At 56.2% G+C, this 23,593-nt stretch overlaps 1 protein-coding gene across 8 annotated transcripts in view; it reads right to left on the reverse strand.

Moving 5' to 3' along the window:
- The window catches only part of B3GALT5 (beta-1,3-galactosyltransferase 5), a 46,498-nt gene that overhangs the window by 9,575 nt on the left and 13,330 nt on the right, over positions 1–23,593 (reverse strand). Inside the window, exons 1-2 of one of the 8 annotated variants that reach the window (XM_070071805.1) lie at positions 19,572–19,637; positions 18,642–18,728 (exon numbers count right to left, since the gene is read on the reverse strand). The exons of 4 other annotated variants lie outside the window; for them this stretch is intronic. Coding sequence is in view for 2 of the 4 variants with exons in the window: in XM_070071802.1 (XP_069927903.1) it covers positions 18,626–18,766 (141 nt within the window). In the remaining 2 variants the exon portion in view is untranslated. 3 more of the 8 variants (XM_070071808.1, XM_070071804.1, XM_070071802.1) reach the window with 3 other exon arrangements.

Below are 23,593 nucleotides of genomic sequence, written 5' to 3' on the forward strand. Positions count from 1 at the left end.
ACACACTCTGGATCCCATGAAGGGGGAGTCACACACTCTGGATCCCATGAAGGGGGAGCCACGCACTCTGGATCCCACGGGGGAGCCATGCACTCTGGATCCCACGGGGGGAGCCACACACTCTGGATCCCATGAAGGGGGGCCACACACTCTGGATCCCATGAAGGGGGGCCACACACTCTGGATCTCATGAAGGGGGGCCATGCACTCTGGATCCCATGAAGGGGGGCCATGCACTCTGGATCCCATGAAGGGGGGCCATGCACTCTGGATCCCATGAAGGGGGGCCATGCACTCTGGATCCCATGAAGGGGGGCCACACACTCTGGATCTCACAGGGGAGCCACACACTCTGGATCCCACGGGGGGAGCCACGCACTCTGGATCTACACGGAAGGGAGCCTCCTGTTCTAGCTCTACATGGAGGGACCGTGTGCATTTCTCTGATCTAACGAAGTACATGCCAGAGAAGCAAGTCCAGTTCTGACCCGCAAGAACACCTTGGAACGCCATCCCCGCTGGCCGTCGTCATTTATTCTTCAGGCTCCATTTTGCAGTTTCCTCTCTGGTTCTTCCGTCTTTCCCCACCCATGCCTGCTGTTCCCAACAAGGCCCAGGTTACCCAGGTTGACAGTACAACATCCAGAAACCAAATATCTCAAAATACCTCGCTTCCTGCTAGAGGGAGTAAACTCCTTGAAAGCCAGGCCTCGGGTAAAGCCGAAAGACAATGAGCTCCCGAGAGCCGCCAGAGTGGACGTCCACACAGGCTGCAGGTCGGGTTTGTTTACCAAAAACGGTCGCTTCTCTCAGGAAGGACCAGGGAGGAAAAACATCAAATCACTCAAGTCCCGCACGTCTTCACAAGCCACTGTGCCTGACAGCCACTCTGCCAGCCCGATGTGACCCAGAGCCAGCATCTGGGCCCCACTGCCAGCCTCAGGGGCTGTGAAATAGGGCCCATCAAGACAAGGGAAGGCCTCAGGATTCACCTGTCCACCCACCAAGACAAGAGAAGGTCTCAGGATTCATCTGTCCACCCATCAAGACAAGGGAAGGCCTCAGGATTCACCTGTCCACCCACCAAGACAAGAGAAGGCCTCAGGATTCACCTGTCCACCCAGCAAGACAAGAGAAGGCCTCAGGATTCACCTGTCCATCCATCAAGACAAGGGAAGGCCTCAGGATTCACCTGTCCATCCATCAAGACAAGAGAAGGCCTCAGGATTCACCTGTCCGCCCATCAAGACAAGGGAAGGCCTCAGGATTCATCTGTCCGCCCATCAAGACAAGAGAAGGCCTCAGGATTCACCTGTCCGCCCATCAAGACAAGGGAAGGCCTCAGGACTCATCTGTCCACCCATCAAGACAAGAGAAGGCCTCAGGATTCACCTGTCCGCCCATCAAGACAACACGCAAACACCTGGGAATCCTCTGGGCCGAGGGGGTTGGGACAGCACCTCAGAGCTTTTTAAGGAAACTGGACCCATAAAATAGTGACGGTCCAAGTTCTCATCCAGATAATGACCACCTGCACAGCAGTCTGGGGCTGGTGCTTAAAGAATTCATAAGATTTACTTTATTTATTTAAAAATGGAGAGGCGCACAGAGAGAGAGAGAGAATCTTTCAGTTTCTGGTTCACTCCCCAAATGGCCACCATAGACAGAGCTGGTCAGGCTGAAGCCAGGAACCAAGAACTCCCTCCAAGTCTCCCGCGTGGGTGCAGGGACCCAAGCGCTTGGGCCGTCTTCTGCTGCTTTCCCAGGTGCACTAGCAGAGAGCTGGATCAGAAGTGGAGCAGCCAGGACTCAAACTGGTATTCCAATATGAGATGCCAGTATTGTGACAACCCACTGCACCACAACACCGGGCCTTGATGCTCATGGAATTTAGCACGAGGGAGACACCCATCAGTTTTTAACACCATAGCTGTGTCTTATAAACGTTAACCCTGGATGAGAGGACAGAGGGGCCAGCAAGAAGAGAAAACTGACACAGTGGCATTAAGGGGTGGTGACGCTGACGGCAAGAGTACCTCACTATTTCATGAAGTCAAAATTCTGGTCTAAACAGGTTCATCATTAAAAAAAAAAGAAGAAGAAGGAAAGAATCGTGGATCTTTCCAGAACCAGCTCCCTCTCATGGGCCCCTCTTCCTAGAGGCAGACTCAGCCACGCTTCTGTTCAGCTCAGAGCCCCTGTGGAGCTCCTGTCCTATAGCGGTCCCCAGGACTTCACAGAATACTTGCACACACGTAAGAAGACACTCCTGGGGGCTGGACCGGAGTGGAAACGCACAATTCATTCATGTGCCGAGAACATCACCAACACACGGCCTAAGACAGGTTTAGTGCAGTGATCTTGGTGGAGATAGGATCATCACCAAATTCCAGTGAAGGCATCAGGATGGCCCCAAACTCCGCATGTTTAAAAGGACACACACACACACACACACACACAGAATACAGCGTGAGGAACAAGGCAGAATGGCGCACAGTGTGTCTACAAGCCAGACTGCCAGCATCGGAAACAAGCAGAGAGGCCTGGAATGGCTTTGCCCTCGCAGCCCCACCGACACCTCGGCCTCACTTGGTTACAATGACGTCCTGAGTTTTCTGAGCTCCTCACTCAGATTGAGCACTTCCTGCCACCAGCAATGTGGGCACTTGTCCCAGGGCCGGCGGTGCAGCTCCAGCAGAATTCCACGGGCTGGGGAATCCACGGGGACAGAGGCTGGCACAGTGTGCAGAGTGCCGGAGGCTGGCACGTCCTCCATCAAGGGGCCCACACCGGGTGAGGAGCTCCCGTGGCGGCAGCCAGCAGGGAAGGTGGAAGGCTGAGGGCTGGCGGACAGGCCGAGGTGGGGCTGGCGTTTGTAGCAAACCCACTGGGGTGTGAGAGCACCCGTGCCTGGGTGTGGAGGGCAAACCTCCCAGCACACAGCAAGTGCTACACTGCCGGTGGCAGGAAGTGCCCCAATTCAGTGAGCAGCTCGGAAAACTCAGGGTGCCACTTTCTTCCCCCCACCCCCGGAGTCCTGGACCCCAAGGTCATCAGTCCTGCCCCAGGGCTCAGCACCTTCTAGCAGTGGTGGTGAGCCGGGGTGGACAGGGGCTCAGGCACCAGGCACCCCCACCCCTGCCCCCGCCCCCACCCAAGCCAGTTCAGGACAAGGCTGGGAGGGGTCACTGTAGCCACACAAGGCCCGGGACAGGATCGCCCGCCCATTTCTGGACACTCCCAGCAGGTTCTTCTGTTTGCGCTGCTCTGATTGGCCAGTGAGGGTCTGGGGGCCGAGGGGGGCAGGGAGCAGTTGACTGGGACATTGGTGGCCTGCACATTTTTGCCACATGTGTTGGCAAATGCCATCTTTCAACCGTGTGAAAAAGAAGGATGACGTGGTCAGACGCTTCTTCAATCTTTTCCTACTTAGCAAAGTTAGCCGCCAACTCCCCCACTTAAGAGATGCTTCCCATCTCGTCGGGGTCCCCACGGCAGCTCCGCAGCCCCTGGACACGAGACGTCCTGGGCCCACAGAGGTCTCAGGGGGCGCCTGTGGCCTCCTATTCAGGGAGAGGGGAATTCCGAGCGACCCAGCCCAGGCGCGGACGGTTTCCTTCTCTGCCTCTCCCAGGCCCTCGTGGCAGCCCAGCCAAGGACTGTGGACAGAGATCTCATTCACCCTTTGCTTCCCGCCCCCGGGAGGCCTCACCACAAAGCCAAGCCACGCCTTGATGAAAGGGCTGTCGGAGGAGCCCACAGCCCTGCAGAGGATGAGAGCCCAAGGAGGCCCTGTGGCTGTGAGACCCCGAAGGCCGCGGGCCACTGCTGCAGCTCCTCTGCCCCCTCTTCCCAGCTGGGCCTCGACCTCCATCCTCCCTCCTCCTCTCTGTCTTCGCAATCGGCCCAATTCTGGCAAGAATCCTGCTGGAAGGAGCAGCCATTAAACAGCCTCACCATGATATTAACAAGAATCACGCAAGAGCTACACTGATTGCATGAGATCTGCCCGGACTGGGTAAGAGCCACCCATGGCCCGCACACACCCTCCTCATCAGCCCTACGCCGGCCCCCAACAGTGTACATAAACCGCAGCCTGACCAGGCCCAGGGAGACTCTGAACAGACTCTCCTGGGAGCGGCAGGGTGAAAGCCCTGGGTCAGCCCACCACACTCAGACCTCCCCGAGAGTCCCCCGGCCAGCCCTGGGCCTGCCCGATGCCGAGGCTCTGAGCTCGCCCGACGATGAAAGCCTGCTCACCCTTCATTCTTCGGCTCAGAGGCACCACCCGTGCGGACGCTGTGAGAATCCCTCTCAGTGGCTAAGACACGTCCTGTGCAGCACTGGAGGTACTTGGGAACCTTGGGTGGTCGGTTTGCCTGGTGCACTGTGTGAATTGGAATGTGTGACTTCCCCACTGCACAATAAAATCCTTACTGGAACCACACAGCCTCGGTGCCATTACTACGCCCGTGACACCTGCTCACCGGGTTCAGCTGGGATCCCCAACCTCCACTGTTTGGGATTTCACCCCCTGGCCTGTCTTCAGCAAGAATCCCTGCCTCCCACCAGCCCCTCCTTGGTCACTCTGCACCCACGCCTCAGCTAAAACCACAAGCCCGCGCTGGCCACAGAAGGAGCCCACTTGTAACCAGGGAGCAGCTCCAATGAGATCCGCTCTCTCCACCCTCACAATCGCCCGCTCTGGCAACAGGGCAGGGAGAAAATGGAGGTCCCACTTGGGGATGCTCAGAGGGCCAATGCGCACTGGGGGGGGGGGACCAGAAGGTCCTGGAAGGTTCCAGAAGCAGTGCAATGTGCGAGGACATGGCAGGGTCTGAGTTCCAACCAGGCTCCTGCAGGCTGGGAACATGGCGGGGTCTGAGTCCCAACCAGGCCCCTGCAGGCTGGGAACACGGCGGGGTCCGCGGACTTGAGCAGGCTCCTGCAGGCTGACGAGTCTGGGAACGGCTGGGGCCTCTCTCCCCACCACAGTGCAGCAGAGGAGTTGCCTCAGTGCTTGAACAGCTCCAGTGACAACTGAGGGGAAGGCCAGAGACTGACGCAAACGCGCGCTGGGCTCAGGACGGACGAATGCAGAGCTGGAAAATGCTGCAGGGCTCGTCTCAGCCTGGGCTGCCATCACCAGACGCTGGCACAAAATGCTTCCCCACCCCCCTCCCTCGCTGGGGACAAGGCATGACGGAAGCGTATTTTCTTGCAGCTCTGAGGCCAGAGTCTGACACTGGTGCCCGGGCTTGCAGAGGGCTGTCTTCTTGGATCGCCACATGCCAGAGACAGCGAGTTCTGGTCTCTTCCTTTTCTTATAAAGGCACAAATGCCACCATGAGGGCCCCACCCTCTCGGCCTCATTGACCCCTAACTCCCTCCAAAATTTCCTCTCGGGCACTGTGGCATAGCAGCTGAAGCCACCACTTGCAGCATCGGCATCCGATATGGCTGCCAGTAGAGTCCCGGCTGCTGCACTTGGACCCAGCTCCCTGCTGATGCACTTGGGAAGGCAGTGGGAGACGGCCCACGTCCTTGGGCCCTGCACCCACGTGGGAGACCCAGATGAAGCTCCTGGCTCCCGTCTGGGCCTGACCCAGCCCCAGCCACTGCAGCCATGTGGGGAGTGAACCAGCAGATGGAAGACCTCTCTCACTCTCCCTCCCCTCACCACCACTCTGCCTTTCAAATAAATAAGTAAATCTCTCCAAATAAGGCTTCAGCATGTGAATTAGAGGAGGCCAGATTCAGGGCACAGCAGGGACCAGCAGTCACTGGGCACCTACTGAACCAAAAACTCATGGAAAATGCACATTAAAAAAAAAGAACTACTCATGGATTTCCTTTTGGTTTTATTTTTGGTACCGCAATAAGCTTGCCTTTCTTTTTTTTTTTTTTTTTTTAAACAGGCAGAGTGGACAGTGAGCGAGAGAGACAGAGAGAAAGGTCTTCCTTTGCCATTGGTTCACCCTCCAATGGCCGCTGCGGCCAGCACACTGCGCTGATCCGATGGCAGGAGCCAGGTACTTCTCCTGGTCTCCCATGGGGTGCAGGGCCCAAGGACTTGGGCCATCCTCCACTGCACTCCCAGGCCACAGCAGAGCGCTGGCCTGGAAGAGGGGCAACCGGGACAGAATCCGGCGCCCCGACCGGGACTAGAACCCAGTGTGCCGGCGCCACAGGCGGAGGATTAGCCTAGTGAGCCGCGGCGCCGGCCAAGCTTGTCTTTCAATTCTGTTTTTCCTGGCATTTTCTGAAGCGCCCACAAAGGGGATGCTGCCGGTCGTGGAGGTCTTCTTGGAGCTCCCCCAGCTGCACACAGCCGGTCTGCCTCCCGCACTTGCTATAGGGGAGAGAACGGCTGCTTCCCAGGCCATCAGCCTGCCTCCTGCTGGGAAGCCACCTTTGGACCTTCAGGCTCCCTCTCTCTCCTGAACACGGAGGAGCTGGCTGGACACAGCCGCTGGACTCGGCGTGGGAGAGCCGTGAACACGCCAGGCGCAGTCGGTCCCTCTGCGGGGCTCGGCTCTCTCCCTGCATCTACGCCCTGCTTAAGCTTTCTCTCTTGCATTGTTTTTAAATTTTTTTAAAGATTTATTTTATTTATTTGAAAGAGTTACGGAGAGAGGTAGAGACAGAGAGAGAGGTTTTCCATTCACTGGTTCACTCCCCAGATGGCCCAGAATGGCCGGAGCTCGGCGGATCCGAAGCCAGGAGCCAGGAGCCTCTTCCGGGTCTGCCACGTGGGTGCAGGGGCCCAAGCACTTGGGCCATCTTCTGCTGCTTTCCCAGGCCATAGCAGAGAGCTGGATCGGAAGAGGAGCAGCCAGGGCTAGAACCGGCGCCCATATGGCATGCCGGTGCTTCAGGACAGGGCTTTAACCCGCTGCGCCACAGCGCCGCCCCCCTCTTTTGTGTTGTTTTTAAATTCCATATGGTGCCTTGAGGTACAGCGGCCAAGACCTAAGCAGCCAAGACACAACCACAACTCAACAGATTTTGCAACTTGATTCTTTGCTAAACAACAGCTCAAATAGCACTGAGCAATTTTACCCAACTTTATCCACTGCATCTAAAGGAACTAAAATACGGTGCCCGTAGGCAGAACAAAGTTTATCGAAAAATAAGCTTTTGATTATTCGATATGAGAAGCAAAGTGCTGGGGTCTGTCCTCTGCCCAGAAAATCAAACAAATTAATAACATGGCACAATGTTACTGGCAGAATGTCTCGGAGACAGCCTTTGTTCATCTGGCACAACCAACCGGCTCAGAGACTCCTGAAATTCTGTGGACACTCCCGGATCTCCTGGGGCTGGTGAAATGAAGCGGTCCTGCGGAACACACTGAAAATAAAGACAAGAAGCCCCGGAGCCGGCGCTGTGGCTCAGCGGGTTAACGTCCTGGCCTGAAGCGCCAGCATCCCATATGGGCACCGGTTCTAGTCCTGGCTGCTCCTCTTCCAATCCAGCTCTCTGCAATGACCTGGGATAGCACTGGAAGATGGCCCAAGTCCTTGGGCCCCTGCACCCATGTGGGAGACCTGGAGGAAGCTCCTGGCTCCTGGCTTCAGATCAGTACAGCTCCGGCCGTTGTGGCCATCTGGGGAGTGAACCAGCAGATGGAAGACCTCTCTCTCTCCCTCTCTCTCTCTCCCTCTCTCTCTGTTAAGTCTGCCTGTCAAATAAATAAAATAAATCTTGAAAAAAAAAAAAAAGAAGAAGAAGAAGAAGAAGCCCCGTAAGGAGCGTCTTCTCCCAGATGACTCAGGATGTCTGTGGCCCTCTCGGGTGGGCCACAGCACCCAGGCTGCTTTGGGGGACATCCCTACAAAGAGCTGAACAGTGACAGGAATTCGGCGTGCAGGCCACAGGGGACTTAAAGCAAGGGACTAAGATCATTCTAGAAGCATCAGCGAAGAGGCAGCGGGAGTGACACCGCACGTGCTGTGAGGCCACCTGAAGCCGCCAGGCTCTGACACACGCCTGAGGCTCACGGGTCCTGCTCACCCCTCCAGGTGACCCCCGCCTTCCGCCCTCGGGCCACACCTGTCCCCTTTCTGCTCCCTGGCCAGGGCCATCTTCTCCCCACACCACACACAGGCTCAGTCCTGACCACCAACCCCTCAGCAAGGCCCTTCGGGGCTGAGCTGCAGTGCCTAAACTTGATTCCCAGGTGGTCTCTGATTAACGCTTTGTGCAAACCCTGGGACTAGTGGATTACATTTTTGTTCATTCTTGGTATCACCCGCCTTTCCACTAACCAGTAATTCCCTAAGGATGGCACGGATTGCTTTTGTATTTTTCTTTTTTGGCCAGTGTACAGGATTGGCACACGGGTGCCCAGTGGACAGTTGGGAAGGGAAGATGCCCATATCTCCAAAAGCCAAATTATGCTCCTGTAGGGCACGGATACATTTCCCTACGTGAAGACAAACGCCGGTGTACACGGCCTGGCCTCAGGCTGAAATGCTTCACAGAGCTTTTCAGACACTTGAAGCATTTTCCACCAAGTTTCCACTTCTGGGAAGGAAGGCAACCTGCCTTACCTCCGTGGACGAGGAAGCAAGAGCAGGGGTTTCGCCCCCTACTGTTCGCAGGGAGGAAATGCAGGCAACAGGAGGCAGCGTGTTGAGACAGAAGCAGGCTGGTTGCTGGGGCACCTGTGCAGGGCCTCCCCCCATAGCAGCTCGGCCTCCCACCCCCCACCCCCCACCCCCCACCCCCGGCAGCTCGGCCTCCCACCCCCACAGCAGCTCGGCCTCCCCCTCCCCCCACGGCAGCTCGGCCTCCCACCCCCCACGGCAGCTCGGCCTCCCCCCCCCACGGCAGCTCGGCCTCCCCCTCCCCCCACGGCAGCTCTCCACGGCAGCACCGGCCTCCCCCCATGGCAGCACCGGCCTCCCCCCACGGCAGCTCGGCCTCCCCCCCACACACAGCAGCTCGGCCTCCCCCCACAGGGCAGCTCGGCCTCCCCACAGGGCAGCTCGGCCTCCCCCCCCACACACAGCAGCTCGGCCTCCCCCCACGGCAGCTGGGCCTCCCCCCACGGCAGCTCGGCCTCCCCACACATGGCAGCTCGGCCTCCCCCCACGGCAGCTGGGCCTCCCCCCACGGCAGCTCGGCCTCCCCACACATGGCAGCTCGGCCTCCCCACAGGGCAGCTCGGCCTCCCCCCACACACACAGCAGCTCGGCCTCCCCCCACGGCAGCTTGGCCTCCCCCCACGGCAGCTGGGCCTCCCCCCACGGCAGCTCGGCCTCCCCCCACAGCAGCTCAGCCTCCCCCCTCCCACACAGCAGCTCGGCCTCCCCCCATGGCAGCTCGGCCTCCCCCCAGGGCAGCTCGGCCTCCCCCCACGGCAGCTCGGCCTCCCCCCCATGGCAGCTCGGCCTCCCCCCACGGCAGCTCAGCCTCCCCCCCCACAGCTCGGCCTCCCCCCACGGCAGCTCGGCCTCCCCCCCCCACAGCTCGGCCTCCCCCCCCCACAGCTCGGCCTCCCCCCAGGGCAGCACCGGCCTCCCCCCACGGCAGCTCAGCCTCCCCCCCCCCACAGCTCGGCCTCCCCCCCACACACAGCAGCTCGGCTTCCCCACAGGGCAGCTCGGCCTCCCCCCCCACAGCTCGGCCTCCCCCACGGCAGCTCGGCCTCCCCCCACATGTTTCAAAGGCAGCACATGGTTCTGTAAGCTATGGGAGAGCCACACCTTGGGTTTTGTTTTGGTTTCTGGCTTTTTTTTTCATATCCTGAACTGACTGCTCGATCAGCTACTCCTGTAGTGAGCCTGTGCCGTCTTGTCTCTCCCTCACAAGTAGATCGCTCCCCAGTCTTTAGGCTAAAAACAATTAAATGGCATAATTTCATCTTGCTTGATGTAATCAATTTTGTCATCAAAAAAATCGATTCAGGTCAGCCCTCACGGCTCTCACGTCCAGAATGCAAGCATATTTGAACAAGTTCATGGAAGGTGCAATTAAAAGACGCTGCTTTTGGTGCAAATTCCGAAATCCATGCACAGTGTTTAAAACACACACACACACACGTGTTCCATGAACTCTCTGAAGATCTGCCCCCCAACATGCATAGATTTCAAGGTTTTTTGCACCAAAACAAACTTACCTCTCAATTCCACCTTCCATGAACTCTTTCCCATGGCCTTATAGGCTTGGCAAATAATCGTTTAATTACTTCAGAATATATCTGAGAGTTTTTAAGGATGCAGCCAAATTCTGAAAACCTTGCAAACAGACTCCGACTGAGGTTTCCAGCATCGAGCCGGGCAGCTGTGGGAAAAGGGAGGGTGGTGACGGCTGGCTCAGCCGGGTGGAGGCAGAAGAAAGGGATCTGGGGGCAGGGCTGGGGGAACCGGGTGCCTCCGTCCCCACCTCGGAGGATGAGCCAACCCCGACAGGAGGGGTCGGCCAGGGACACTCGGCGTGGCATTGGCCACAACAGCCCTAGAGGGACCCTCCATGGTTTGGGGCACGTGGTACCCCCAGAGGGGTGGGGAGCCAGCTGACTAACGGTGGGATACCAGGCAGGTTATATAACATCTCAGGACTTCAGTTGCTGCCTCTGGCAAATGGGAACACGGTCAGTAACTCCGGCCCCCGGAGGCAGCGACCCAGGGGGCGTCAGCCGTCCCAAGCCACACCCCAGGCATGGAGCCCGATGGAAAGGAGCACCAGGCGTGCACCGGCACTTCGCTCTCTGCTCCTCGGAGACTCTGTCCCCACCTGCAGGAATGGCCTACGTCCTGCGTCCTGGAGGGAGCCTTGGCAGCAGGTACGGGGCACAGGGGCTTGGTCCTGGTTCGAGCCACTGCACTGGAAAATGCCAGTTGCCTGAAGCTGCTTTGGAGGGGAACAGAATCGCACCTCCGGAACATTCTTACAGTTTACTTTTTCCACTAAGGCCAAGCTGGGCAGCGGCTGGCACTTCACCTGGCCTGCTTTGCTTGTCTACAGGGAAGGTAACCGGGTTCCTTTTCATGAGGCTGTGGGAAAGAAGCCCTCGCCCCCTCACCTGCCTCTCTCTAGCTTGCTACCAAAAAGAGCAGAGGGCTGCCGCTGGCAGAGCCAGCATCGCCAGCATCCGATGCGGCCATCACCGCCACCACCCCCATGTCCACGGACGCACGAGCCAGAACCATGGCTCATCACCTGCAGGCAACAAGTGTAGTGGAAACACAAGGCTCTGAGCACCAGCTGCTCCGGGAACCGGCCGGCCACCCCTAACAGTGAACACACCCTCCTCTTCCACTACACCCCAAAGAGCACACTCACCCCGCGGCAGCACGAACGTGGGCCCACCATCCGCCCCTCTCACTCCGCGGGAGTCACTCTCCCTCCACCCAGCACCCTCGACCCAGCGCTCAAGGGAGGGCCAGGGCGGACGGATTCCCCGGCGGCCAGCTCGTGAGTCAATGGCCTTTAGTCACTGAGTTTTGTCTTGGACGAGAGCCTGAGCGGATCGCGCAGGGGACTGCGCGGTGTGTGGAGGAGGCAGGAGCAGGAAGGGTGTTGCCAGGAGAGCCCAGGGCAGCGAGGGGAGATGCACCCAGGCCTCGGCCCAGGGATCCTCACAGCATCAGGAACAAGGGAGCAAGAGAGGGCGAGGCCAGGGGTCTCCCCGCCTGGTGGCTCCCGCAGAGCGCAGGGAAGCAGGGGAGGTTTGTGAGCTGGAAGTCGACAGACTCCAGACGGCTGCTGACACAAGAACACGTTACACAACTATTTATGCCAGCAGGGCTTCACCAGGAAGTCACCCTGCTGTGCTCGTGCCCCTGCTGGGTCTGGGGGTGGGTGGGCTGGGGGTGGGAAGGCACTCCCAACAAGTTATAGAAAAAGGAATTAACAGATAAGCTGATTTTGGTACAAAAAATTTGAAAGTCCAAGCCTTCAAAAAGTTATGGAAAAACATGCACATGTTATAAAAACAAATATTTTTTGCAACAAAATAAATTGATCTTCTAATTCCATTTTCCCAGGAACCTTTGGAGCCGCCCGCATCCAGTCTCACCCTTTGGAGAGGCACTGAGCACACAACTCCTTCCCTTAGATTTCCCGTAACCCTCGTCAGACCGGCAGTGGCATTGCACAGGTCGCCTCCCCAGGGACACAGAAAGGCAATGTGGCATCGCGTAGCAGAAGGTGCATCCGCTACAAAGGCCACGAGTGACTCATGGCACTGCAGTTTTCGAAGCCGGGGCTCTGTCTCTGCCAGACCTTGAGACACCACAGACGACGTCCCAGCACTCCCTGGAAGCCCAGAGAGAGAGAGAGAGAGAGAGATCTTCCATCCATAGGTCCACTCCTCATATGCCCGAAACAGCCAGGGCTGGGCCAGGCCAAAGCCAGGAGACTGGAACTCCATGCAGGTCTCCTACGTGGGTGGCAGGGACTCAAGTACTCTAGCCATCGTCTACACTAACACTAACAGGAAGCTAGACTGGAAGCAGAGTAGCCAGAACTGAAACCAGGCACTCTGATACAGGACGCGGCACCCCAACTGGCAGCCCAGCCATGGCGCCCCATTGCCCACCCCAGCTGAGGAACCGAGCCGGGCAGGTGTGGAGCACCCTGCCCCCACCATCAACCCTGCACTGTTGGACTCCTGTGGCTCATGAGGGTCACGCCCACAGACAGGAATTTCCCAAGATGCCCTGTCAGCTTCACAGCAGAAAATGTCCCATTAGACTTGCCCAGAAGCCAAGAGGAAGCAGAAGACACAGTCCCAGCCCCAGAAAAACTCTACTCTTGGGTCAAAGGGAATAAAAGTCTACCCTGAGAACACAGCCATGGCATTCAAAACCAGAGGAGAACGAACGCAGCGAGCACCTGGCACGGAGTCGGCTGTCCCAGGACGTGGGCCTATGGCGATGCAAAGCAGGTTTCAAAACACTGTGCACACAATAACACGTCACAGCTGCCTGGACGGGGAACCCCAAGGTCACAGCTGCCTGGACGGGGAACCCCAAGGTCACAGCTGCTCGGATGGGGAACCCCAGAAGTGACGTTTCTGGAAGCAGCTGCGCCTGCACAGGATCATGTGAGCCAAAGACCTCCGCCTTCCATGGCACACGTCGACTGCCCTCAGCCTGCTACTTCTCCTAGCTACAGGAAAACTCTCTCTGCGGATCTCACTGCAACCCTACCAAATTCCAATACCAGCCCTCTCGCCCACGCAGCAGGCACTCTCTTGAGATGTGTTTGTTGACTGCAGTTAAGTCTTCTGCCCCAGGCTAGGCCGCCTTTGGGGCCCTCAGCTTTGGGAGCTGGTTCTGATTTCCCAGTGGCTTCTAGCCCCTGTAAAAGGTGGGCGAGTTCAATGTCAAGGCAACAGCACTTTCCCACGCCTGCATTTTCTCCTCCGAGAGCCTCCCCAGCCTCCAGCACTTGCTACTAATTGGTCTGTGGAAAAGTGAGAAGATTCTGTTGACCAGACTTGACCGGAGAATGAACCTGTGGTTGTTTTCCAAATGCAGACACAACTGCTATTCCTCAGGCTGAAAGTTATGCAGCCTGGCCCGAGGCAGAGCCCCAGGCCCACACCCTGGACAACACCTGGAGGCCAAGACACAGAGCCGAGAACCAGAGATCCCCGGACAGGGAAGGGGTGAGTTCCCCGGAGGAACTCAAACACAGCGCAGCACACTTGCCATGTGGTTTCACCAAACTTTCTGGACTACACACCTTGGTTCTCCATTTACAGTCATGAGCAATCAACAGGAAAACAGTGGACAGGTGTAAGGAACTGGCAGCTAACAGCGCCTGGGCAGACTGAGCCGGCTATCAATGCCAGGAACGGGAGGCCGGGCAGAGCGCCGTGCCCCCTCCATCCCAGCCTCCCAGCTCTCTCCCACCCTGCGACAGTGCGGCAGGGAGGTGCAGCGAAACCCGAGAAGCACACCATGAAAGAGCACGTCCCTCCCGGCCCATCCCAGATACACACACACAGCAGCGCGTTCCCACCACCCTCCACTTCCTCCACTTCTCAGGGAAGCGAGTGAGTATAACTTTTTCAAGTGTTGCATCACAGTCCACCAATGCACCATAAAGTTCATTTAATTAGAGCAAGCGCCGATAAGAAAGCAGAATGGAATAGGATGACATACTAGAAAGTGTGTGAACGGTAAAGGCAAACATTGGTGGGTCCTGGGTGTGCGCTGAGTCATCACGTAAAAGGAATTTACTGTGGCGCTAAAGAGACGAAAGACACGATGCAGATGCAGAGCCCTGAGCCGCATCATGCGCAGATAGAAAGCCCTGCACCCACTGCCTCGGGCACCAGCACTCAGCCCATCCTAGACTTCTGATTCTGCCCAAGCTTCCTGAACTCCAGAGCCCCTGCGTATCCAAACAGAAAACAAGGGTGACAGCGAGGGACAGGGCGGACAGGAGGGCAGCACTAGACACACAGACCTGAAACCAATCTGTAAAACAGGGAGACCCTGGCAAGTGCCAGCAGCTCCCCGAAACCAACGCCTTTGCGCGTGCGGAGCCTCCATTCTGGACTAAAGCTCTCCTCTCGGCGGGAGGACTCTCGGCGTCCAGAGAAGGAGAAACCCCGGCCACCGCAGAGCCCCCGCTTCATCCACAAGACAAAGACCGCCGATAAGTTCAGAAGTAAAGATTCGAGGGGACATCTTTGTAGTCCATTTATGAAAGCAAATGAGGGGCCGGCGCTGTGGCGTAGCGGGTAAAGCCGCCGCCTGCAGTGCTGGCATCCCATATGGGCGCCAGTTCAAGTCTCGGCTGCTCCACTTCCGATCCAGCTCTCTGCTAGGGCCTGGGAAAGCAGTAGAAGATGCCCCAAGTGCTTGGGCCCCTGCACCTACGTGGAAGACCCAGAAGAAGCTCCTGGCTCCTTGCTTCAGATCGGCGTAGCTCTGGCTATTGTGGCCAGTTGGGGAGTGAACCAATGGATAGAAGACCTCTCTCTCCCTTTCTCTCTCTCTCTCTCTTTCTCTCTCTGCCTCTCCTTCTCTCTCTGTGTAACTCTTTCAAATAAATAAGAAAGCAAATGATAACGTAACCCCCTAGAGGTGAATTTCACCACTGCCGTCTGAGTACACATATTGTGCTGGCTACAGATCTTGTCAAGGTGCCTTGGGGGTAGCATGCTGCTATCCATCATGCCCTGCCAGGTCTCATGGGGAACGCCATTTGCTCCACTAGACTCGGGAAGGCCTTGTCCCAGGAGACAAGGATCTCCACGCACGCTACTCTTGTGATTCCCCCCTTACAAAGGGATCGTGGTCAAGATGAAAGCAGGCCCCGGGGGACCCCATGCAACGATGCAGCTTCCCTGCCGATCGCCGCCCCCCTCCAGGTGAACCAGGACAACCATCCCCTGCCCAGGTATTTGGAGATGCACAAATATTTGTGGAATAAATCACCTGAAATGCATAATCTGGGTAAAGTCTAGAACCATAAAAGAAAGGGTGCTGTGTCCCTGCATGACTGAGCTCTGCGGCTCTGCCCATCACTTCCTCCCGGGAGTGCCACGGTCAGACCTCCGTCCCGGCCAGCACTGCGTTCCAGAAAAAGCATCCACACTCCAGGCTCTGGGCGTCTGGCCGGGTGGGACTGCGAGTTATTTCCTCATCCGTCTATTAAAGTCATAAAGCTTGGCCCTAAGCAGCCTGAACTGCAAACAAATCTAAGAGCACACCTTGTGACCAAGCAATGAGTTTCCATCACTCCCAGGCTGCCAACCAAGCAAACCAATCAGACCCCGCCTATGGAAGGCAAAGGCCTTATCACACCCTGGCCCCATAGGGCAAACACAGACAGCTGTCAATCAGGCTGTTTCTGACAGCACCTCCACTCCTCTGGCTACAGAGAAGGAGCTTCGGGGGCAAACATGGCGGGCCAGCAGTTAGGCTGCTGTTTGCGATGCCTGCATCCTGGGTTTGAGTCCTGGCTCCACTTCCAATCCCGTTTCCTGCTAATGTGCACGTGGGGAGGCAGCAGGGGATGGCTCAACCGCTTGGATCCGGAGCCATACACTCCGGGATGCAGTTCTGAGCTCCCAGCTTCAGCCTGGCCCAGCCTGGGTGGTTGCAGCCATTTGGGGAGTGAATCAGCAGCTGGAAGATCTCTCTCTCTCTCTCTCTCTCTCTCTCTCTCTCTCTCTCTTTGTCATTTCACTTTTCACATAAACTGGAAGGGAGGGAGGGAGAGAGGGAGGGGCTTCAAAACATGGAAATAGTCACATGATCTTTCAGTTTCATTTTCCATGATTTTTCTGAAGCCCCTCATCTTTCCTGCACATGTGGTGGGACGGGGCATTCCGAACCCAATTAGGTCTGGAATGCTGTCCGGTTCTAGAACTTTCTTCCTGCTCACATAAACTTGGTTAACTTTAACGGCTCTCAGACTTTTTAGAATAGTAACACGTATGAATAATAAGCTATGTAAATGGTACTGATGTGTCTACTACGGTGGGAGCCAGTTCTTATGTGAAGTTCTACTGTAAGTGTGACCCCAGAGCTGAAATTCACCGCGACACCTCTGGTCAGTCTCCAGTCTTCCTTGCCTCCCAAATCCAGCTTCTGGAATGGACAGGCTCTTCTCTTCGCCAGGGCTGCCTCACGCACCGAGTAACGTGCCCAACCCACCAAAACCTGGCCCCGACTCCCAGCTCTCAGCTGGAAGGTCACCAACAGGCTGCTTTGGCCAGGAAACAATTAGCACAGGACTTCACGGAGCCAAGTCCTCACCCTCCAACTACCTGAAATACTGCCTTCACGGCTCATCCCTCGCACGGAAACGTGCCATGGATGACAGGTGAACTGCAATGTGCCAAAAAGCTGCCCACAGAACAGGTAGAACCTGGGCGATGGGGGAGCCTGGGGGACCAGGGGTCAGAGAGCTGGATCAGAGGGACTTCCCGCAGACGGGGGCCGGGAACCAGGAGGTGCTGGAACAGAGACCCAGCCTGCCTGGAACACAGCCTTGGAACACTGTTGGGTGTGACGAACAGACTTATCTTTGGGTTCCTCTGACAGGCTACCGTGAAGATCCTAATGACAGCTCCGAGAAGTATCAGATGAGGCGTGGCCAGGCGGGAGGGCAAGCCTGGGCCACGAGGCCCCTTGGCTCTGCGAGGATTTCACCTTCCACGCCTGTCTGTGATATGGGTGGTCCCGCCCAGTGTTTCTTCCTGTAACTACCAAGGCCCTGGACTTCTGTAGTGCCCTCACTTCCGGGACGCCCCCACTGCCTCTGATGCTTCACCCCGAGGCTCCTCCATCAGCTCTTCTTCCTCCCGGGGTTCCCTCCGTCTCCCGTGGTGATACCCAGACGCTCCCCACATCCTCGCTTCCCCTCCCCACCTTCTGCCTAGGCGCCGCCTCCCCAGACCCAAATGCCAACCGGGCATCCCACGGGCGTCTCAAACTCCACTCCTGCCTGCAGGCCCCCAGGCCAGGGGATCTCGTAGCCCCTTGCCCATCTCCCTCCTCACCCCACAGCCCACAGCCTCTGAAGAACTCTGTCAAATACCAAACCGGACCAAGTGGCTCCAGCACTCAGCCCCCACAGTGCACCCCACCCCCGATGCCCCTCCCCTACCTGGAGAACTCCTGCCGACCCCTCCCTCCACATCCGGCTCAAACTTTGCCCCTTCCTTGACTTTCCTAGGTGAGCACACTTGGCCGACTTCCCTCCTGGGTCCCCGCAGGGTCCCTGGCCCATACCTGCGCCTCACTCTGCCGTACTAAAGTTGCTGTTTGCTTCTGTGTCTTTCTACTTCTCACTGTAAGTGGCTCGAGCCCAGGAACCACTTTATCATATTAACTCAAATCTCAACACCCCACACAGTACAGTGCACATAAACAGATACTCAGCAAACATTCACCCGGTCAGTTAAGAAATATTTGGTGTCGCCGCCACCGCGGCTCACTAGGCTAATCCTCCACCTTGCGGCGCCGGCACACCGGATTCTAGTCCCGGTCGGGGTGCCGGATTCTGTCCCGGTTGCCCTTCTTCTTCCAGGCCAGCTCTCTGCTGTGGCCCGGGAGTGCAGTGGAGGATGGCCCAAGTGCTTGGGCCCTGCACCCCATGGGAGACCAGGAGAAGCACCTGGCTCCTGCCATCGGATCAGCGTGGTGCGCCGGCCGCAGCGCACCGGCCACAGCGGCCATTGGAGGGTGAACCAACGGCAAAGGAAAACCTTTCTCTCTGTCTCTCTCTCTCTCACTGTCCACTCTGCCTGTCAAAAAAAAAAAAAATTTAAAACTTAAGGAAATATTTGGTGTCATGAGTTGAGCTGCAAACTTATTGGAAACAAGATCCTTGCAGATGACTGGATTCATTAAGAGGAGGTCAGAGTGGACTAAGATGGGTCCCTGCTGCTGATTGATAATTACGGGAAATTTCAGGACACACACACAGACAACATCGTGTCATGATGACAGCGGGGACGGGGCATCCAGCACTGCCGGCAAACCACCAGACGCCAGGAGAGAAGCGCCAAACAGTCTCCCTCCTCGCAGCCCCCAGGCACCCGCGTGGCTCCCCTCTCACGTGCGGAGGCGCTGCATGCTGTACCCAGGCCCCTCACCCTGAGCAGCACCCGCAGGGGAGTGCAAGGACTCAGGGATGAACTTACGCGCAGCACTGGATACCTGAACATCCGCAAGCCGCCGACCACGCTAAGTAGCAGACACAACAGCACGTCCCCTTCAGCTCCGTCCTCGCACCGCCTCCTCTCTCTGGAATATTCCGAAAGGGGACACATGGTGCTGTCCATGTGATTTCTCCCCGGGCTGATCTGTTCGTTTCCGTCTAGAGAACACTCCACAGGTAGAGACAGTTCTCAAAGAGTTGACAGGTGGGTTAAAGGCCGGGAAAGCTGTGTGCTCCGTGGAGCTGTGCAGCCCCTGCCCTTGGGACTTCCGCCTGGGCTCACGTCCCAGCGACCCTGCTCTCTCCTGGGTCACCTGCAGGCAGCCGCCGTAGCGAAGCCAGATGAGTTCAGCCTAACTCGCCCAGGAAGCTTGAAGGGAAAGAAAAGCTACATCTACAACGTCATCTCCTCCCAGGATGGGGACAGTCCAGCCCACGGGCCACCGCAGGCCTGCGAAATCATGTGGCCCTGTCAAGACAGCCACCGGCGGGACTCGAAATTCCATACATCTGCAGCAGGCTCATTTTTAAGTTGATGACTGCGTGGCCTGCAGATGAACGCTGCAAACATCCAACTGGCCCTTGGCAGAAAAAGTCCCCCCCTCCCGCAAACGCAAGACACCTCCCCCATTTCTCTCTAGAAAGCATCAACCCAGTACAGAAGCCAAGAACTGAGGGAGGAGGCTCGGAGAAGGGGGACGGGGCGACGGGGGGCAGGGGAGAGGGGAGAGGGAGGAAGGAGTGGCAGAGGGGACACAGGAGAGAGGAACAGGAAGGGGCTGGGGCGTGGGGAGGGGGAGTCCAGGCCCCCGAGTCACCGACTGGCAGGGGTTCTGAGTGCTTCCCTGCAATGGGAGAGCAGCTGAGATGGTCGAAGGGGGCAGCCCCAAGGGCTCCACACACACCCCGCTCCCTCCCGCTCCACTCACACTCCAAATCCAGCTGCAAGTTCAAGGCTGCTATTGAACACAGCTCCGGCAGGAAGAACACGGGCCTTAATGTGATATGATTCACAGGGCAAACATGAGACTTTTTAAAGGCTTGTGAACGTTGTTAAATATTGATAGACTTGCTAGAGATTTGTCCCATGAAACTTAAAGACGCCTCTTAATCTTCTCACAGGTATGGAGCTCTTAGTGCTGGGACTGTTTGCCCATAAACACCAAAACTATTTGCCCTGGGAGTCTCATTGGGAATCTATACTCCATCTGAACTCTACAAGTCAGTTGGAAAAATAAAAACTGCGGTTTATGTGAAAAATGAGGGATGCATAAGAACCATGTCCAGGGTACACCAGCACTGCTGTCATTACAACTATAGGGGAGTACTTCAAGAAGTTCTTGGAAAACGAAATAAAAGATGAGCTCATTTTGGGTGCAAAAAGCTTAAATCCTTGCATCTTAAGGATCTCCGGAAGGCGTTGGAGGCACAGACATCGGCCCAGCAGGTAAGGCAGTGGTCGCCCAGCAGGTAAGGCAGTGGTCGGCACACCTGCATCCCACAGAGGGGTGCCAGGGTTTGATTTCAGCTCCCTGCTGAGAGGCAGCAGTAATGGCCTAAGCAACTGGGTCTCTACCACCCACTCGGGGAAATCCAGATTGAGTTCCTGGCTCTGGCTCTGGCCTGGTCCAGCCCCAGTCATGACAGACATTTAGGGACAGAGTCAACAGGCAGAAGTCCCCTTTGTCTGCTTTCCTCTCTCTCTCTCTCTCTCTCTCCCCCTTCCCCCCTTCCCACCCTCCCTCCCTCCCAAATAAACAAATAACTTTTAAGTTCATGAAAATGCATGTTATGAAAAATTATGCATGTATTTCAAATTCTTCTTCATTAAAATAAATGTATTTTAAGTTTGCCATAGATTTTTTTAAAATATCCACATATATACCTCTTTTATTAAGATTTATTCATTTATTTGAAAGGTAGAGCTACAGAGAGGCAGATGCAGAGAGAGAGGTCTTCCATCCACTGGTTCACTTCCCAGATGGCCACAACAGCCAGAGCTGCGCCAATCCGAAGCCAGGAGCCAGGAGCTTCTTCTGAGTCTCCCACGTGGGTGCAGGGGCTCAAGGACTTGGGCCATCTTCCACTGCCTCCCCAGGCCACAGCAGAGAGCTGGATCAGAAGTGGAGCAGCCGAGACTCCAACTGGCACCCATATGGGATGCCGGCACTGCAGGCATCGGCTTTACCCACTAAGCCACAGCACCAGTCAAATTCCTCCCCCTCTGCAGTGGCACGGACACGGCCGGGCAGGGGCCCGTGCAGGGATGCTGACGGGAGCGATGGACAAGAGCCCAGTGTCCGCACGGCGCAGTTCTGTGCTGCGAGAAGCTCCCAGGCTGGTTAGAATCTGCCTACATGGAAAGAGTTGCCAAACCAGTGAGGAGGAGGCCGAGAGCCAAGGCCAGAGTTCAGAAAATGGGAGTTAAGAGGGGGAAACGGAGGTGACGAGGGGTCAGCCAGGTACGAAAGAGAAAACAAGAGAAAACAGGAGCAGCAACGGCAACGCTGACAGCGCTTCTTGTCACCGGCCACCGGCCCATCCGGTCCTCACCGCACATCTGCAAGGCGGGTGCCAACGTCCTCCCTGAGAAACCCACAGGCTGAAGTTACCAGCCTGGACCCCAGAGTGCGCGCACGGGCAAAGACAGCACCCGCAGCCAGGTGGAGGCACCCCCGAGTCTGCGATCCTGACCCTACTGCACAGAGAGGAGTCCCAGGGACCACAGGAGCCTCCAGAGGGGATGGGAAAGTCAGGTCTACAGAAAACCCCAGAGCGGGAAGCCCTCAGACTTCCAAATGCGGCTTCAGAGAGTTTATGAGAAACACTCCCACACACCAAGGTGGGAATCAAACAGGTGGATAAAAGACTGACTGAGTAGGTCACCGCTGGGTCAAGACCGAAGGCAGGTGAATCAGGAGCTGCAGATCCACCAGGCCCCAACAGTCCAGGTGACGAGAGCCTGGGAAAATCACCTTTGTAACGACACAACTCTTCTCCAACATTGGGAGTCATCCATTGTTTACGGCCATAATAAAATATCGGAGGGCAGGCAGCTTTATAATGACAAGTTTTCTCTGACCCACAGCTTGGCAGGTACAAGATCCCAGGCCACCTGTGGTGACAGCCTTCTTGCTGACAGAGCCCAGAGGTGGTGAGGCACTGTGTGGTGAGAGAGGGAGTGTGTGTGTGTGCGTGTGCATGTCTGTGTGCATATGTGTGCATGCATGTGTGTGCATGTGCATGTGTGTGCATGTGCATGTATGTGCATACACGTGCATGGGTATTGCATGCATGTGTGTGTATACATGTGCATGTGTGTGCGTGTGTGTCTTTTGGTCTCTCTCCTTCTTCCTATGAAGCCGCCAGGACTGGACCATGGGGCTCCACTCTCACAACCTCATCCAATTCCGATTTCTCAAGGACCCCACCTCTGTAGGAGTCACATGAAGATTCTACCTTCTTAACACTTTATCCTGGATACCGTCAGTCACAATTCTCAAGCTACCTACAGACCACAGCACCACAGGATGTCGGGTATTCTTGGTTCTTATTAACCTTAAAAAGTTCTTTCTGTTGCCTGATGGGACAAGACATGCAAACCACTTTGCTGTTTCCTGCTCCAGGTTGCTACAGATGACCTAAGGCTCTCATTAAACACATGTAAATAGCGTGGAGAAAGAGGTGTCAGAGAGGAAACTGGAAAGGCCTTTGTAAGCTCAGCCGTGAGTGCTGTACTCTAGTCTACAACCAGAAGGGGAGATGGGTCCAGGCACAGCCCAGGGGAAGGGCCTGATTCTGCGTGGACTTAGCTGTGCTCCCTCATGGGAGGCAGTCTTAGAACAAAAGCAAACATCAGATTGTGAACAGAGCAAGAGTAGGGAGAGGAAAAACTCCAGCCCTGGCACAATGCATTTTATTTGCACAGTTTTGTGTTTTTACATAAACGGATTAGCTGACAACTAGCAAAGATGCTTTTTGGCCTTGAGAAGGTCACGTCAGAATGTTCCACAACAATCGAACTCCAGTCCTTTATGCGTCCTCCAGAAAACCCTGAGAGCTTGGGAACCCTCTTGAAGGCTGCGTCCAGAGAACGCCTACCACCTCCCATCCTGCCAAGGGAGGGCAGCCAGCTCTCTTGGCCTCATCCAAATTCCCCAGCTCCTGAATTCATGTCCAGTATGCATCTGTTTCTCCCCAAAGCTGCCCAACACCTGAACGCTATGCCAGACTTCACACTGCCCCCTACTGCTGATGGGCTGAGTACCACCCAACTCGTGTGGCTCAGCTGTGCAGTGGGGCATTGAAGCAACTGTTTACCTACTTTGTGCACGGTGAAACGAAAGAGTAAGGGCCAAAACCACACTCAAATGGAGGTACTCGACTCCCAGTGTAGTTCTTGAATGCAGTGACCAGGGGAGAAAAACACCGACACACCCGATTTTTACATTTAACTTTTTGGGGGAAGGAGAAAGCAGGGAAAAGGTGAGGAACTGAAATTCTGAGAAATCTAGAAATTGACTCCCTTCTCAGGTTGCAGAAACATGAACAGAGGAGATAAATAGGAGAAAAAATATGAGGAGGGAGGCTGTGACTGCAGGGAGTCAGCATCTCTCCCCCGAGATGACCACCTCCAACAGCAACCAGGACTGAGGGGGGACAGCAGATGCAGCGGACAGTGACGAGGGCCAACTACCTCCTGAAGAAAGGAATCGAGGAAAAGCAGGAAAACATGTGAAGAATGGCCAGCTGAGACGTTTCCAGAGTTGCAAGTATTAACCCCCAAGCCAGAACTTTCCCCTAACTACCCAGCGTGATAAAGACAAATATAAACCATGAAACTGTGCAACACCAAACATTAGGAGAAAATCTTTTCTTTTTAAAGATTTATTTATTTATTTGAAAAAGTTACAGAGAGAGAGAGAGAGAGAGAGAGAGAGGTCTTCCATCT

The sequence above is a fragment of the Oryctolagus cuniculus genome, chromosome 4 (genome assembly GCF_964237555.1).
Source record: "Oryctolagus cuniculus chromosome 4, mOryCun1.1, whole genome shotgun sequence".
Lineage (NCBI taxonomy): Eukaryota > Metazoa > Chordata > Mammalia > Lagomorpha > Leporidae > Oryctolagus > Oryctolagus cuniculus.